The sequence below is a fragment of the Megalobrama amblycephala genome, linkage group LG16, assembly GCF_018812025.1.
Source record: "Megalobrama amblycephala isolate DHTTF-2021 linkage group LG16, ASM1881202v1, whole genome shotgun sequence".
Lineage (NCBI taxonomy): Eukaryota > Metazoa > Chordata > Actinopteri > Cypriniformes > Xenocyprididae > Megalobrama > Megalobrama amblycephala.
Window position 1 is genome coordinate 34067865 of NC_063059.1, and position 17881 is coordinate 34085745.

Consider the following 17881-nt stretch of genomic DNA (forward strand, 5'->3'; position numbering starts at 1 on the left):
ATTTCAAAATGTTTATTTCTTTTAATTTTGATGATTATAACTGACAACTAAGGAAAATCCCAAATTCAGTATCTCAGAAAATTAGAATATTACTTAAGACCAATACAAAGAAAGGATTTTTAGAAATATTGGCCAACTGAAAAGTATGAACATGAAAAGTATGAGCATGTACAGCATTCAATACTTAGTTGGGGCTCCTTTTGCCTGAATTACTGGAGCAATGCGGCGTGGCATGGAGTCGATCAGTCTGTGGCAGTGCTCAGGTGTTATGAGAGCCCAGGTTGCTCTGATAGTGGCCTTCAGCTCATCTGCATTGTTGGGTCTGGCATATCGCATCTTCCTCTTCACAATACCCCATAGATTTTCTATGGGGTTAAGGTCAGGCGAGTTTGCTGGCCAATTAAGAACAGGGATACCTTGGTCCTTAAACCAGGTACTGGTAGCTTTGGCACTGTGTGCAGGTGCCAAGTCCTGTTGGAAAATGAAATCTGCATCTCCATAAAGTTGGTCAGCAGCAGGAAGCATGAAGTGCTCTAAAACTTCCTGGTATACGGCTGCTTTGACCTAGGACCTCAGAAAACACAGTGGACCAACACCAGCAGATGACATGGCACCCCAAACCATCACTGACTGTGGAAACTTTACACTGGACCTCAAGCAACGTGGATTGTGTGCCTCTCCTCTCTTCCTCCAGACTCTGGGACCCTGATTTCCAAAGGAAATGCAAAATTTACTTTCATCAGAGAACATAACTTTGGACCACTCAGCAGCAGTCCAGTCCTTTTTGTCTTTAGACGTTTCTGACGCTGTCTGTTGTTCAAGAGTGGCTTGACACAAGGAATGCGACAGCTGAAACCCATGTCTTGCATACGTCTGTGCGTAGTGGTTCTTGAAGCACTGACTCCAGCTGCAGTCCACTCTTTGTGAATCTCCCCCACATTTTTGAATGGGTTTTGTTTCACAATGCTCTCTAGGGTGCGGTTATCCCTATTGCTTGTACACTTTTTTCTATCTTTTCCTTCCCTTCACCTCTCTATTAATGTGCTTGGACATAGAGCTCTGTGAACAGCCAGCCTCTTCTGCAATGACCTTTTGTGTCTTGCCCTCCTTGTGCAAGGTGTCAATGGTTGTCTTTTGGACAACTGTCAAGTCAGCAGTCTTCCCCATGATTGTGTAGCCTACAGAACTAGACTGAGAGACCATTTAAAGGCCTTTGCAGGTGTTTTGAGTTAATTAGCTGATTAGAGTGTGGCACCAGGTGTCTTCAATATTGAACCTTTTCACAATATTCTAATTTTCTGAGATACTGAATTTGGAATTTTCCTTAGTTGTCAGTTATAATCATCAAACTTAAAAGAAATAAACATTTGAAATATATCAGTCTATGTGTAATGAATGAATATAATATACAAGTTTCACTTTTTGAATGGAATTAGTGAAATAAATCAACTTTTTGATGATATTCTAATTATATGACCAGCACCTGTATATTATATTATATTATATTATATATAACTCAAGTGTTCTTTGTGTTTGACATTCCAAATGAATGAATTTTGTCTAGTGAAGTGAACTTATACAAATATTCCCTGCTCCTCTCATTCTGGGATTTCCTTTTCCACCAAGGATACATGTGAAATGAGGTAGGCCTATCTTAGGAGGCATCATAATTAAGTTGCCTACCTTTTGGAACAGTCTTTGCGTGGGGAGTGCCTTATGATGCCTTAAAGGGATAGTTCACACAAAAATGAAAATTCTGTCATCATTTACTCATCATTAAGTTGGTCCAGAACCTGAATGAGATTCTTACTTCTGATGAACACAAAAGAAGATATTTTAAAGAATGTTAGAAATCAAACAGTTAATGGCAGCCATTGACTTCCATAGTAGGAAAAAAATACGCTGGCTACTGTCAAGTGTCTGGTTATCAACATTCTTACCAAAATATCATATAATTTCTTACCGAAATATCATACCAAATATCATTCTGGTTACCAAAATATCTTCTTTTGTCAAAAAATATCTAAGAAATTAATACACGTTTGGAACAACATGAGGGTGAGTAAATGATGTCAAAATTTTCATTTTTGGGTGAACTATCCCTTTAACATGCTGGCTATGGAGGCAGCTCACTAGATTTTGGAATAGAGCATCTGTCTGCCTCTCTCTCTCCTACCATCTTTTGTGTGTGTGTGTGTGTGTGTGTGTGTGTGTGTGTGTGTGTGTGTGTGTGTGTGTGTGTGCATGTGCATGTGCATGTGTGTGTGTGAATATGTGTGTGTGCGCATGTACGAGAAAGCAGGATTGATTGCCTGTGGCTGACATCCGAACACTACACCTTAAACACGACTGCAGGCTTTTAATCATTGATAGGCTTTTGCTTGAGTCAGGCAGGCTACAGGGCAGCCCCAATCTCACTATAGAAACTGCTGATTCACACTATGCTATTTCAAATCTTATATTTAAGCCTTTATTTTATACATATATGCCATTTGTTTGTGTTTTATGCACGTGAGACAGCAGGAAAGCGTGTTGAGTGCGTACATATGCATGAGCTCCACAGGGACTTGAGCACATCGCGTCTTTGAGAGAGGCATAAAAGACAGAGGGACAAAAGAATAGATTTCTTTCACAACTTCTCATTTTTATATAAGAACTGTTGGAAAACAGAATGCATTAGTCCATAAACTTGCATGTTTTCTATAACTTTTCATAGGAGAATCTTTGCTGCTGTACTGTCAAGTTCATCCTTCTTATTTTCTCTCCCTATCTATTTTTCAATATTACATTTTGTAAAATTAATAAGGGCATTCTGCATTCTTAAACCCAAAAATGAAAATTCAGTAATTTATTCACACTCATGTCACATCCTGCAGGCAATATTTGTGTAAGGCAGATTGTAGCACTGTTTTCTGGAGTGCAGTTCACTCCTTCAACAGTTTCCATGTTCTAATTATGCCGTGTGAATGTGAAACTTTGAATACAGTAGAGCTCTGTGGTTCCTTATTTTCGGCGAACTGTCCAGCTGTCAGTATAATTATTCTCATAACTTACATTCCGACCCTTTTGTTCTTTATTTAACTAGCTTTTACTATTTTTATTTTTTACACACTGATTATTAAACTGAGTTGCATGGCAAGAGTGTGAACTGGCTGCTTGTTGTATGCTTGTCTCAGTTTCAGGCCAATGAACCATCGACTGACCATCTGGTCGTGTCAAAAACACAATGCTCCAATCTGATTGGCTGTAGTGTAGACTCAATTTCTGGGAGTCGGGGTACAAATATTTCAGATCAGTTCACAGGGAAATAGCAGCTGTAAAGAAATATACTGTATTTTGTTTATTTCATCATAAAACGGTATGTTCATGTATCACAGATTTGTTAGAATTACACTTTTGAACACATGTATATTAGCAGCATCTCTCAGAATTATTCATGAGGCAGGCGCTTTTTCAGACATTTAGAAGAACTGGTTGCAAATATAAATTTGAATGATCCAAAAATACAAGGAATTTTCATGTCTTGCCAGGATATTTTTTTAACGGAATATGTATTATTCATTTATGATATATTTTCATTGAACAATTAATTCAGATATAACAAATAATAATAATAACAATAATAATAATAGTTATTTGTTTTGAGAATGGATAGATAGATGGATTATTATTATAATTAATTTATTTAGTATTTCTACTGGGACATATATTATTAATTTAGGATGTATTTTCATTAAACAATTAGTTTATTGAGATATAACAAATTATTATTATTATTAAATTGTCCATAAATAAACAATTAAAATAAATAGTATCCACTTGTCTGTATGTTTTAGAAATAATAATAATAATAATAATAGTTATTATTATTATTATTATTATTACTATTGCTGGGACCCTAAAAAGGAAAAGTGGTTTGGAGAATGGATGGATAGATGGATTATTATTATAATTTATTTATTTAGCATTTTTTAATGGGATATGTATTATTCATTTAGGATGCATTTTCAATAAACAATTATTTTATTGAGAAATAACAAATTATTATTATTATTATTATTATTATTATTACTGGGACCCTAAAGAGGAAAAGTTGTTTGTAGAATGGATGGATGGATTATTATTATTATTATAATCTATTTATTTAGTATTTTTAATGGGATATGTATTATTAATTTAGGATATATTTTCATTAAATAATCAGTTTAATGAGATAATAAATAATTGTTATTATCATTATTATTATTATATTAGTCACAAATAAACAATTAAAACAAACCACGTGTCCATATGTTTTAGAAATAACAACAACAATAATAATAATAATTATTATTATTGGGCCAAATTAATTTAATTATTCATTTAAGTGGAATGCTTCCAAGATTCTAATGCTTAAAAGTAAATTTAAAACAAGATTTTTGAGGATGTCTGTAAAAAAAAAAAAAAAAAATATATATATATATATATATATATATATATATATATATAAGAGACCACTTAACATTGATTTCTGAACTTGGAGTGGTCTCTTAATTTTTTTCAGAGCTGTATATATATTATATATTATTATTATTATTATTATTATTATTATTATTATTTTGCATTCACACGTACAAATGCAATCAAGTCTGGATTTCATTGTAAAATTAGAAACTACAGATAAAATTATTTTTTGATTTTTGATTTTTTGAAAATACAATTTTTTGTATTTTTTGATTGTATGTATTTGTTTGCATAATTGTGTGTTGCCCTGTCCATTACTAAGCTTTTTTGAATTTGATACTATTTTAACTTCATAATAGTGAAATAGAGGACTGCAGATGGTCTCAGTACCTCCAGTTTCTTTTTCACATCATTCAAAACAGTGCAGAGAAATTTGTTTCTGTCCTGAAATGTGTTTCACTGTAAGCACCACGGACAGCTCCAGAGCACACTGTGTGCTCATCGCTCTGAAAGTTCAGCACTGCCTCTAATGCTGCTGATATCCACCGCTGCAGCTGCAACCAACACAATGCAGCCTCTTTACAGACTACAAGGTCTACAGTGTGTCAAAATGCGAGAAACCGCTTCAGTCCAGTTCTTGCCAGGTTGTTTTGTCTTCCACGATCAACTTTGCATGTGTAATGTGTGCTCTGTGGAGTTATTTGTGTATGTTTTCATGCAAGGTCTGGACAGCGACCACTTTTTCATCTGCACTGGGTTTTTTAATACTTCCTCTGTCTCTTATCTTATCCTGGTCCATTCTCTCTCTCTCTCGCTCTTCTCTCTGGAGATTAGGGAATAAAACAGCACAGATTCCCCCCACTCTCTCATGCTCCCTCCCCCACTGATAGGATCTCTGGAGGATGGAGTGGATTAATGACCTCGCTGGAGAGGGCCAGATCTCTCCAAATCACCCCACAGTGCAGCACACCCTGCTCATCATCACTGTGTGTGTGTGTGTGTTTTACAGTAGCACATATGCTTATTTCCACTCAACCCATCACTAGTCACACTGTGCTGCATTTAATTCAACCCACTGAAAGACAGACCTGTTCAGCCATGAATTCACACTGATCTGAGAGCTACACAGAGACGTCCTTGTCTTCCTTGTTAATTATATACACCAGTCTCCTGCTGTGTATTTGTTTCTCTCTGCAGCAGTTTCCTCTCTTCCTGTGACAATATTTAACAGACCTCCAGTTCTCCCAGTGGAGAGCGTGTCCCCCTCCCTCCGCTCAGACTGCAGGCTTCAGCAGGCCCATATACCACTGTGAAAGGAAACATATGGACAGAAAACACACTACACAATCACAGGCTTCATATGAGCGGAAACAGAATATCACAGTGACTTGGGGCGGCAACAGCTCATGCCCAAAGTATACTTCGGCCATCCGCGCATTTCAAGTTGTATAAATTAACATTAGTTATTTGTAGGGGTGCAACGGATCTCAGTTGATCCGTACGGACCAGGCCCCACGGTCCAATAAGTTTAACAATCATAGAGTGAAGGTTTATCATTTGCACGTGTTTTCTTCTTGACAGTTTACACATTCAAGCGATTTTAAACCATTTGAGCGAAAGAAGAGGCGAAATAGAACTCATTCACTAAATTGCTTCCTCTTTCGCGTCACTTTGCGCTTGAAACAAGGCTGTAACCATCTCTTGAATATTGGGGGGGACCAATTTTCTCTCTCTTTTTTATAAATAAAGCAAATTCTAGGTCTAATTTTAGTTGGGAAATAATAATTTTTAATAAACCATTTTTAACTATATGCAAATAATATTTGCATTAATTTGCATTAAAATTTGCAAACATGTACTTTTATTCGTATGCCTAATATGTCGAAATCAGTTAATTACATGAATCACGTAGTCTAAATGCATATTTTCAATTCAAAATGGCCATATTTGAGAAAAAAGTCAAGTAGTTTGCATCATTGGATGTTACTGTAGGTCTTTTAACATTTCGGTCTTTTAACAAACGATATTTGCTATTTACATCTTACCTGATTCTCATTTAACGTTAAATTGAAGCTTTGCACTGGAATTCACGCTCTGCTTCTGTGAACAGTAAACTCCACCCACTTTGTTTTGATTGGCCATCTAAATCATTTTGATATTGATGAGCACTGTTAGACTGCTAGACTAAAAATGTAACTTTTAAAATTTTGTCATCCTAACAACTATCGTGGATACATCCCTGGCTTGAACAGACACATACACACAAAATTTTGTTAAAATACCTGTCTCGGTGTAACGGACATAGGCCGGTAAGAGCACTGTGTGTAAACCTCACTCCTCTGATCTCAAGAGGAGCTTGAGAAGAAGCGCGGTTGATGCTGGAGCTCCCGACTCCCATGCCAATGGAACCGTGTTTGAGTCCCACTTAAAGCAGGCAGTTCAAACAGTAGGGGTTACATTGGTGCCGTAACCTGGATGGGAGTGAGGTTTAGGGGGGTGAGTGTAACGGATGTAGGCCGGTAAGACTGATGCTAGAGGCTGTGGTCTTTAGCCTCCTTGTTAGAGCGCCTGACTCCCATGCCGACGTACCCGGGTTCGAGTCCCGCTTAGAGCAGACGGTTCGAACAGGAAGGGTTACATTGGTGAAGTGACCCGGATGGGAGTGATGTTTAGGGGGGTGAGTGTAACGGATGTAGGCCAGTAAGACTGATGCTAGAGGCTGTGGTCTTTAGCCTCCTTGTTAGAGCGCCTGACTCCCATGCCGACGTACCCGTGTTCGAGTCCCGCTTAGAGCAGACGGTTCGAACACGAAGGGTTACATTGGTGCCGTGACCCGGATGGGAGTGATGTTTAGGGGGTGAGTGTATTAGACGTAGGCCGGTAAGTGCTGTGCGTGTAAACCTCACTCCCCTAATCTCAAGAGGCGCTTGAGAAGAAGCACGACTGATGCTAGAGGCTGTGGTCTTTAGCCTCCTTGTTAGAGCGCCTGACTCCCATGCCGACGTACCCGGGTTCGAGTCCCGCTTAGAGCAGACGGTTCGAACAGGAAGGGTTACATTGGTGCCGTGACCCGGATGGGAGTGATGTTTAGGGGGGTGAGTGTAATGGATGTAGGCCGGTAAGACTGATGCTAGAGGCTGTGGTCTTTAGCCTCCTTGTTAGAGTGCCTGACTCCCATGCCGACGTACGCGTGTTCGAGTCCCGCTTAGAGCAGACGGTTCGAACACGAAGGGTTACATTGGTGCCGTGACCCGGATGGGAGTGATGTTTAGGGGGGTGAGTGTATTAGACGTAGGCCGGTAAGTGCTGTGCGTATAAACCTCACTCCCCTAATCTCAAGAGGCGCTTGAGAAGAAGCACGACTGATGCTAGAGGCTGCGGTCTTTAGCCTCCTTGTTAGAGTGCCTGACTCCCATGCCGACGTACCCGGGTTCGAGTCCCATTTAGAGCAAGCAGTTCAAACAGAAGGGGTTACATTGGTGCCATGACCTGGCTGGGAGTGAGGTTTAGGGTGGTGAGTGTATCGGACGTAGGCCGGTAAGAGCTGTGCGTGTAAACCTCACTCCCATGATCTCAAGAGGCGCTTGAGAAGAAGCACGACTGATGCTAGAGGCTGCATTCTTTAGCCTCCTTGTTAGAGTGCCCGACTCCTATGCCGGTGTTCGAGTCCCGCTTAGAGCAGGCAGTTCAAACAGTAGGGGTTACATTGGTGCCGTGACCCGGATGGGAGTGAGGTTTAGGGGGGTGAGTTGTTAGAGTGCCCGACTCCCATGCCAGCGATTCGAGTCTCACTTAGAGCAGGTGGTTCGAACAGGAGGGGTTACATCGGCAAGTATTCTCGTAAAAACAGTCGGTTATGTCTTATGTGAACGTAAACAGTTGAGAAATAAATCAGATGTGTATCATTCAGTCTTAAAGTAACAGCAATCTATATATACCTGTTGCTAAGTTATTCATGTAAATCAAACAACAAAACACAGCTTTAACAAAGATTAATTAATGTATATTTAATTTCTACACTATTGTGTTATTTTACATTTAATGATTACATTTCTGTACCTGAATACTATGATAGACCTTACTTTATATGTAACTTTGTTATGTTGTATTTATCTATGGTTGTAATTTGTGTATGTGTTCTTATATAATTATTAAAAGCTAAATTTTTGCTTGGGTATTGAAGTACTTAAAGTGGGTTTTAAGTAATAAATGTAAAGCACAGTAACATTAACCCCCCAATTTCTTTTTTTGCCAATCTGAAAAATGATCCGATCCATGACTCAAAAACTGTAATATGACCCGAACCGTGAGTTTAGTGATCCGTTGCACCACTAGTTATTTGTATTTTAAACAAACATGAAATAAAGATGAACAATTGTATATAACCTAGATTAATAAATGCTGTAAAAATTCATGATACCTAATAAAAAGTCCATGATACCTAATGCAGTAATTAATAATAACATATTTCGTAATTTATTTCTTTTCACTTAAATGTTTGCGCTTTTCTCTTCTCTTTGCAGCCAAAAAAGCAGCTGATGGTTCTGTCATCCCGAACGGCTACTGTGACTTCTGTCTAGGAGGCTCTAAGAAAACAGGCTGTCCTGAAGATCTAATTTCCTGTGCGGACTGCGGCCGATCAGGTGCGACCTAACCCGTGTAAGCTCAGCTCGGAAATGGGATTTATTAATTTTCTCAACATATTACCTTCTTTTCTGTTCTTGCAGGTCATCCGTCGTGCCTGCAGTTCACCGTCAACATGACGGCGGCAGTGAGGACCTACCGCTGGCAGTGCATCGAGTGCAAATCATGCAGCCTGTGTGGTACATCGGAGAACGATGTAAGTCAACTGAACGAAGCAACTTTCTTTTCCAGTGCAATCTTTGTTGTGTTTGCGAACTGTTTAATCCAAGCCCCCAGCACTGGTGTTTGGGGACATGTGCATACAAGGATCAACTTGCATTATTTTTACAGGATCAGCTTTTATTCTGTGATGATTGTGACAGAGGGTATCATATGTATTGTCTAAGCCCCCCTATGTCGGAGCCTCCGGAGGGTATGTACTATGTGTTTTTCATTTAGGTGTTTTAAGTGCACTGAAAACAAACAAACAAACAAACAAACAAAAAAATCGTATTCTTAATCAGTATTTTTGTATTTGTGTTGAGTAAAAATCTAAACATCCTTAAACTATCCCTTAAAGGGATAGTTCACCCAAAAATGAAAATTATCCCATATTTTACTCTCTCTCAAGCCATCCTAGGTGTATATGATCTTCTTTCAGTCAAACACAATCAGAGTTATATTAAAAAATATCCTGGCTTTTCCAAGCTTTATAATGATGGTGAATGGGGTCCGACATTTTGAAGCCCAAAAAAGTGCAACCATCCATCATAAAAGTAATCCATACGGCTCTAGGGGGTTAATAAAGGCCTTCTGAAGCAAAGCAATTGGTTTTTGTAAGAAAAATATCCATATTTAAAACTTTATAAACTAAAATAACTAGTTTCTGTCAGGTGGCCTACACAAATCGACTTAAAAAAGTAACTTATGAATCAATGTATGACGCAGGATGTAGGAGTATCATAAGCTTGGACGCCTCTCGTGGTTTAAACAAATAGGGCTAGGCAACAAACTCAAGCTTCTCTTCTCTTATATTGAAATCCTCTGACATTTCTCTTTAAAAATTCTCATTTTAGACTTCTAATTCGTGACCAGTGTTTTGTTTTGTTTTGCTCTATCCTCTGCTCTTCCGCGTTCATCATTGCGTCAAGTGTCGGGTCAGAAGTCACTCATTTGGTGTAAGTCGATTTGCGAGGCCGTCTTCCGGAAGCTATTTTAGTTTATAAAGATTTAAATATGGATACTTTTCTTACAAAAACCCATTGCTTCGCTTCAGAAGGCCTTTATTAACCCCCTGGAGCCATATGGATTATTTTTATGACGGGTGGATGCACTTTTTTGGGCTTCAAAATCTCAGGCCCCATTCACTACCATTATAAAGCTTGGAACAGCCCGGATATTTTATAATATAACTCTGATTGTGTTTGTCTGAAAGAAGAATGTGATATACACCTAGGATGGCTTGAGGGTGAATAAATCATGGGATAATTTTCATTTTTGGGTGAACTATCGGGGTGTTATTGAAAACATTTAGATCCTTCAGTATATATAGTGTTTCCTGAGTAAAGAAAATGGTGTACTTATTCAAAGAACCAGTTCTTTATTTACCCTTGCAAACAAGCAGAAATGGTCCAAAATATGTGTGGCACTTCATTCACGATAGAGACAGTGCAGAGTTATGAGGTTTGACTGAGTGTTTGAGGATCCAATGAAATTACGAGGTTTAGTCACAAAATACTTTTATTTGGTTAAATATTTACAAAACCCACTGACAGAAGTAAAGGGACCAATAGTAATGATTTATGAAAAAAATTCAAATGATGAAATACGGAGATATAAGGCTTCTGCCTGAGAGCGACGATATATTCTCTGAAAAAATACATCTATAAAAAAATACTGATAAACAGTGCATTTTTGCAGTGTACAAGACCTGCTACTTAAAAGTGCTATTTCTAACTTTGGCCAAATATTCCACGCTTCAGTTTTATACAACATTTGTGTCTCTTTCTTTGCAGGGAGCTGGAGTTGCCATCTGTGTCTGCGCCAGCTAAAGGAAAAAGCGTCCGCCTACATCACACTAACCTAATCTCCGTGCCCTACTTCACCCTAGCAGTCTCATCCTACTCTATCCCATCATCACAGATCCAAAGAGACTCCCCCAACATCCACCAGAAGAGAACATGTTTCATCTGCCCATTGCCTGTGTGGTGACTGCAAGGAAAACGTAGGGTGCGACTAACATTTTTGTAAGTCAGTTGGGACTCAAGCAGACCTTTCCTCGTCAGTCCCTCCAAAGAGTTCTTTCCTTCAATGATCAGAGAGGTCTTCTTCTTGTCTGACTCCATCTTACGGTGGCTAGACAAGTAGTGCCAAACGGTTTGTCGCTGAGGAGACATTTTGCACGAATCTGAGGGGGGCGTTTCAGTGGGAGGAGTCTCTGTGACATCATTAGAAGACGCACCAACTGCAGATGAGACGAGTGCCACTTGATCTCACAGCAGCTTTTGGTTTGTTTAGCTCTGGTGAGAGATGGTATCAACGTGCCATTGATTTTTTTCGCGGTATATTCTTCAGGAGCAGACACCAGCACGTAATGAGATCATGTTTAGTCATTAAATTTGGCCTTATTCTAGCTGTAATTAGACTTCTGTTGTAGAGATGAATGAATTCTTCAATAATTAATATCCCTTGAGGATACAACTTTTGGTTCTTGCAACACATTACACTCGATTTTTAAAAAAAAAAAAAAGTGATATATCATGAACATAGTCTGTGTTAAAAGGAATATTCCAGGTTCAATGTGAGCACTTGTAGAATAATGTTGATAACCACACTTTTCCTTAAAGAAAAAAAAAAAAAATGCCCAAAAATCTGGGTTACAGTGAGGTAGAGGTCAATCCACGGGACCCAACGCAAAGATACTACCGCAAAATGTAGTATCTAAAAGTAATAGTTACTCACATGTATTTGATATTTTATTGTGAAATAAACAATTTACAGATGCAGAGTTGGATATTCTTAGTGTTTTTCGATTTGTATGCGACAACGTACAGCAAATTCCTTTTTGCCTGCTGTGACATATGCCAACATAACACTTGCACATGAGATCTGAAGCAGAGAATTGGTGGGAATTGGAAAAATTGCCTATGACACCAGACTGAGACTGAAAAATCTGTCTGGACCTCCTCCTGTGGGCTATTGCGACGGGAGCAGGACAAAACTTGAAAGTTGCTGCCGTGAGAAGGACAAAATAACTAACTTTTTTAACTTCTAAATTAACTTTTTTTTTTTTCGCAGGAGCTGGATTGAAAAATCCATCCCCAAAAACCTCTACAGTGAGGCACATACAATGGAAATGAATGGTGCCAATCCGCAAAAACACAAAAATACTCATTATTTCAAAAGTATATAAAACAGTATGAGTGTTAAAGGGATAGTTCACCCAAAATTAAAATTCTGTCATCACTTTGATGCTTCAAAAAGTTCATAAAGAGATTGTAAAACTAATCCATAGGGGCTTTCTCACCAGAGGAACCTTTCATAGTTCCTAGAACAATTGGCTAAAGTACCCGGATTTTGCCGTGTTCGCACCACAGGAACTAGGAACGATTTTAGTTCTAGGAACTCCTTTTAGTGGAACGAAATTAGCTCCTACTTCAGAGTAGTGTCTAAACCAGCTCTATAGGAACTGTCAGTGACGTGAGTGTACATTGATTGGTCAAACACCAGCACCCGCCATTTTTTTAAAAATTTTGTCTCCTAGCCCCACTTTTTGCTCTTTCAGTCGCGTAAATTATGCGTTTACATTCCATTTCCGTTATCACGAAACCCACGACACACAACAAACACAGCTCCAATCACGGCATCCTCCATCCACCGGTTTTTAGCGTTCGTAAATGTTGCCCTTAAAGACGCCACTGTCGGCCGCTTCAGAGTTCCTATTCCCGGTGCGAATGCAGCCAGGAAAATGACCCGGGGGAGAAATTAGTTCTCGGGGAACTATCCTAGTGGTTAGTTCCTATAACTAGAACTATTCGGTGCGAAAGCCCTTCATGTTAATTGAGAGGTTTAGTCCAAATTTTCTAAAGAGACTCAATCTCTTTTTATGATGAACAGATTGATTTAGGCTTTTATTCACATATAAACACTCATCAACTCAGACATCAGTTGTGGTAAACAGAAGCTCAAACATGCTTGCTTGACATGTGAGAACCAATGTGGTTCATTTTCGTGTTTCGCAGCACGTTTGAGCTTCCGCAAGAGGTTTGTTCAAGCAGGTTCAGCTGAGCTTCTGTTTATGTTTGCTGATTATATGTGAATAAAATCCTAAATTCAATCTGTTCATCATACAAAGCGATTGTGTCTCTTCAGAAAATTTGGACTAAACTGCTCAATTCATATGGATTAGTTTTACGATCTCTTCATGAACTTTTTGAAGTGTCATAGTTGCATGGATTGTCTATAGAGGAACAGAAATCTCTCAGATTTCATCAAAAAGATCTTCATCTCTGTTCTGAAAATGAATGAAAGTCTTACGGGTTTGAAACAACATGAGGGTGAGTAATTAACAAAATTTTCTTTTTTTTTTGGCGAACTATCCCTTTAACATGATTTTAGTGTGAAAAAAAAAATCACTTACTGACCTTTTCTGTGTAAAGTTGTCCAATTTAGTAACTTTGTTGCCCTGACAATGTTATGCATAAAACCATAAAACAACCATAAAAGCTTTTACAGAAAGTTAAAGTAAGTGCTTTTATAAAATTATAAAATTCGCATTTTAAATCCTCCAAAAATTGTCTCAATTCACTTCCATTCTATGTGCCGCACCATTACCGCAATTTTTGTTTTTCAAGTGTCAAATAGATTTTTTTTTTTTTTTGGTAATCAACATGATACCACAAATGCTGCTGATTTAGCTCAACTTGTATTGAATCTGGAAAATTCTGGAATATCAAGTCAGATACTTTTTGCCCAATAGGAAAGTCGTAATGCTGCAAACAATTTTCATGCATAGATAGATCCCTTTATTAAGAAGGTCCGAGGTGCATGTCTATCAGCCAGAGTCAAACTTACTCTGTGTGAAAAAAAAGAAAAGAAAGAAACGTAGATTTCAAAAATCAGCTGATTAATTACCGTACTTCCAACACGATCCCCACCTCCTCTTCCTGTTCTGAACAAGCCAACATAAAATTCCCTCTCAGCCAGGGTGCGTTTATAAGAGTGTATATTTATCGGGCAACGTCTGTCCTTGTTTTAAAAACAGGGCGTTAAACGTTCGATTGTTCTCTTTTTTTAACGATGACTTGCTTGCATGTTGTAATAGTATCGTTTTTAAATAATTTAAGGACAAAAAACGAAGAAAGCACACTTATTCTGCAATAATGTTTTTGTGTTTGTGACCCTCTCTGGGGAAGTTGCGTCGGTATGTATGTGCGCTTTAAAACTCTTGTGGAACTTTTAAAACTGTAAACGACAGAATGCTACAGTGGGCGGGGTGTTTTAAAAAAGGGGAGGAGTTTGTGAAATTCTGACGTTTTCAGGTGCCACCGCAAATTCTCCATTTTGATTTCCTGGACAAACTGAAGACCAGCTTTGGAGACTTCTTCCCCCCCCCCCCCAGTCTCTTTGGAGGGGCATTTTTCCTTTTTTGTGACAAGAAAATTGTGCGCCTCTTTTGTAGAATGAGCTCTTTACTATCTGTAAGTCTGCTTTGTGTTCTGAGACTTGCTACTGCAGCCTGCTTAAAAGAAGAAAAAATGTCAAGCTAAATCCAGAGGAGTGTTATGGGGACGGCAGCATGTGTGCGTGTGTGCGATTGTGCTGAGGTGACTGTTTTAAACCCAAAGTCCCCTCTTATCCGTGGCCTAACTGAAAAGACTGCCTGCCATTTTCTCTACACCGAGTCCTTGAGCTTTAAGTTGCGAGACGTTTGCTGTAAATAGATAAGTGCTCTGTCTTTCCAGAATCGGTCCATGTTATAGACTCAAGTGAAATGTTTTATGTGCTGTAATTCATCAAAATGTGAAAACAGCCTTTTCTACGCTGTCAGTGAAATATTAATCCATGTTATTGGGTTATTTCTATTTTTGTATAATTTTCCAATTTATGGTTTTAATGAGCACTACACCACTGGTAACTCTGACGCCATATATGTAAATCTTTTCAATTCTTTTTAAAAGAGCTGTAGAAATGTTTAGTCTTCAGTAGAAATAGTATTGATTTCACATTTTGATATATCAACTTCTCTGTTCAGCCAACCCCCTTGTTGTTCTTTTTTATGACTATTTTGCACAGTCTGTGTGATTTTTTGGATGAGGGCACTATTAGAACGTTTTAATTGAAGCAATTACACACCAGAGACAAAATTATAGACACATTTTGCATGTTCTGATATCGATAACACACAATAATTACACATAAAATGTGTTGATTCTTCCCTCTCAGTTCCTGAAGCCAAAACACTGTGGCTTTGTGGTGTTTTCAAAACATTATTTGTTTGAGCGGCCCGGCATAGCAACACTGGCTCAGCCAATAGCACGAGTTTGGAGGCGGAGCTGTCTGTTTGTGTGACCAATGGCAGATTGAAGGGCTGCTAGGAGTGTTTTGAAAACCTTTTTATAATGTTTGCAGACTCAATTCACATTTTAAACAGTATTAAGAGGGAAAAATATATATTGATTTGTCTGCCTTGGTGAGATTTTTGGTTAGAAACTAACCTTCATGTGCTGTAGTGTTTTCTAGAACTACAAACGATTGTTTCTCATGCCCCCCAAAGTTTAAAAAGAGGGGCTGTGGTTGGTTTGTATGAAGATATTTTGTTAGTTCACAGGCCTTTATTGACGAGGGGCGGAATGGTCATAATGATGTGCTTGTATTCTTAGTAATGAGTGGCATTATGTGGAGGGTTAATGGGTTCACAAGGCTTAGCCAGATTGTTAAAATGGTGAGCAACTACATTTCAGCGCGGACCACTGTGTCCTCAGTCCTGCTTCGGTTGAGATCTGTGCTCTATTTGTCTTTAATCTGTCTCGCTGATTTCACAGGGTCTTCTCTACCTGTATATTGTCGTGCTGTGATTTTCGCTTGCAGTTTTTTTTTAATTCCCCCACAAACACACAGTTAAAAAAATAGTCTTGTGCGAGAGGATGATGCGTGAGTGTTTTCCTTTCTTGTAACTGTCCATAGAAAAATAAAACAGACATATGGAGAAAAGAAGCGTGTTCTGACTCAGGACTGAGTTGTACATTTGTTTTCATTGAACTTGAAATGGGTGCTCCTCATGGAACTGAGCATCTCTGATGACTGCTGCTCAGTGATCCATTTTAAAGAATGTCCTTTCTTTTATTTCTGTCCATTTTGACAAGCAGGAAATAAAAAAAAAAATTGTACCATTATCTGATTTTGTCTTCTGTGATGTTTCCAGCGAAGCATGAAACAGATGTTATGAGTCTTTTGTTCCCAGTTCATACACTATAAAAAATGCTGGGTTGTTTCAACCCAAATTTGGGTCAAATATGGGCAAACCCAACCATTGGGTTAAATTAAATTTTTAACCTAATGGTTGGGTTTGTCCATATTTGACCCAAATTTGGGTTGAAACAACCCAGCATTTTTTTATAGTGTATAGTTTTCACGTGACGCCACACCCTTACAGGAACGCCCACCTGGAGGGCAAAACAAGGCTTTCCTCCACTGCCCGCCAGTCATTTTTACCATGTTTGTGCTAATGTAATAATGTCGTAAGACAGTGATAATAAAAGACCAAATTCAATATACAGCTTATTGATGAAGCATACTATGTACAGGCAAGCAGATGAACCCAGAATATAAACGCAACACAGTTTCTCATTAAGCACCATTATAAAGAAAAGCTTAAAGAGTTAGTTTACCCAAAAAGAAAATTCTGTCATTAATTATTCACCCACATGTCGTTCCACACCCGTAAGACCTTCGTTCATCTTCAGAACACAAATTAAGATATTTTTGATAAAATCCGATGGCTCAGCGAGGCCTGCATTGACAGCAAGATAATTAACACTTTCAAATGCCCAGAAAGCTACTGAAGACGTATTTAAAACAGTTCATGTGACTACAGCGGTTCAATCTTAATGTTATGAAGCGACAAGAATATTTTTTGTGCACCAAATAAACTAAATAACGACTTTATTCAACAATATCTAGTGATGGGCGATTTCAAAACACTGCTTCATGAGCTTTATGAATCTTTTGTTTTGAATCAGTGGTTCGGAGCGCTTATCAAACTGCCAAAGTTACGCCCCCCAGTGGTGAACCATTGAAATTTCGAAACACTTATGACATAACAAAGCCTTGTTTACTGAAATCACGTGATTTTCACACTCCAAACCACCGATTTGAAACAAAAGTTTTGTAAAGCTTCATGAAGCAGTGTTTTGAAATTGCTCATCTCTAGATATTGTTGAATAAAGTCGTTATTTTGGTTTTTTGTCGCTTCATAACATGAAGTTTTAAGCACTGTAGTCACATGAACTGTTTTAATTATGTCTGTAGTAGCTTTCTGGGCATTTGAAAGTGTAAATTAACTTACTGTCAATGGAGGCCTCACTGAGCCATCGGATTTTATCAAAAATATCTTAATTTGTGTTCTGAAGATGAACGATGGGATGAACTAACCCTTTAAAGGGATAGTTCATGCAAAAGTGAAAATTATACCATGATTTACTCACCCTAAAGCCATCCTAGGTGTATATGACTATCTTCTTTTAGACGAACACAATCGGAGTTATATCTGGTTAGCATTAGTTTGCTTCAGAAGGCCTTTATTAACCCCTGGAGC

The 17881-nt window shown here is 38.4% G+C and overlaps 1 protein-coding gene across 1 annotated transcript in view; it reads left to right on the forward strand.

The window, feature by feature from the left end:
- The window catches only part of dpf1 (double PHD fingers 1), a 71020-nt gene extending 54560 nt beyond the window's left edge, over positions 1-16460 (forward strand). The window contains 4 exon segments of the mRNA XM_048161210.1: positions 8967-9086; positions 9171-9283; positions 9418-9499; positions 11082-16460. Of these exon segments, the coding sequence (XP_048017167.1) occupies positions 8967-9086; positions 9171-9283; positions 9418-9499; positions 11082-11152 (386 nt within the window). The 3' untranslated portion in view covers positions 11153-16460.
- The last annotated feature ends 1421 nt before the right edge of the window (positions 16461-17881 follow it).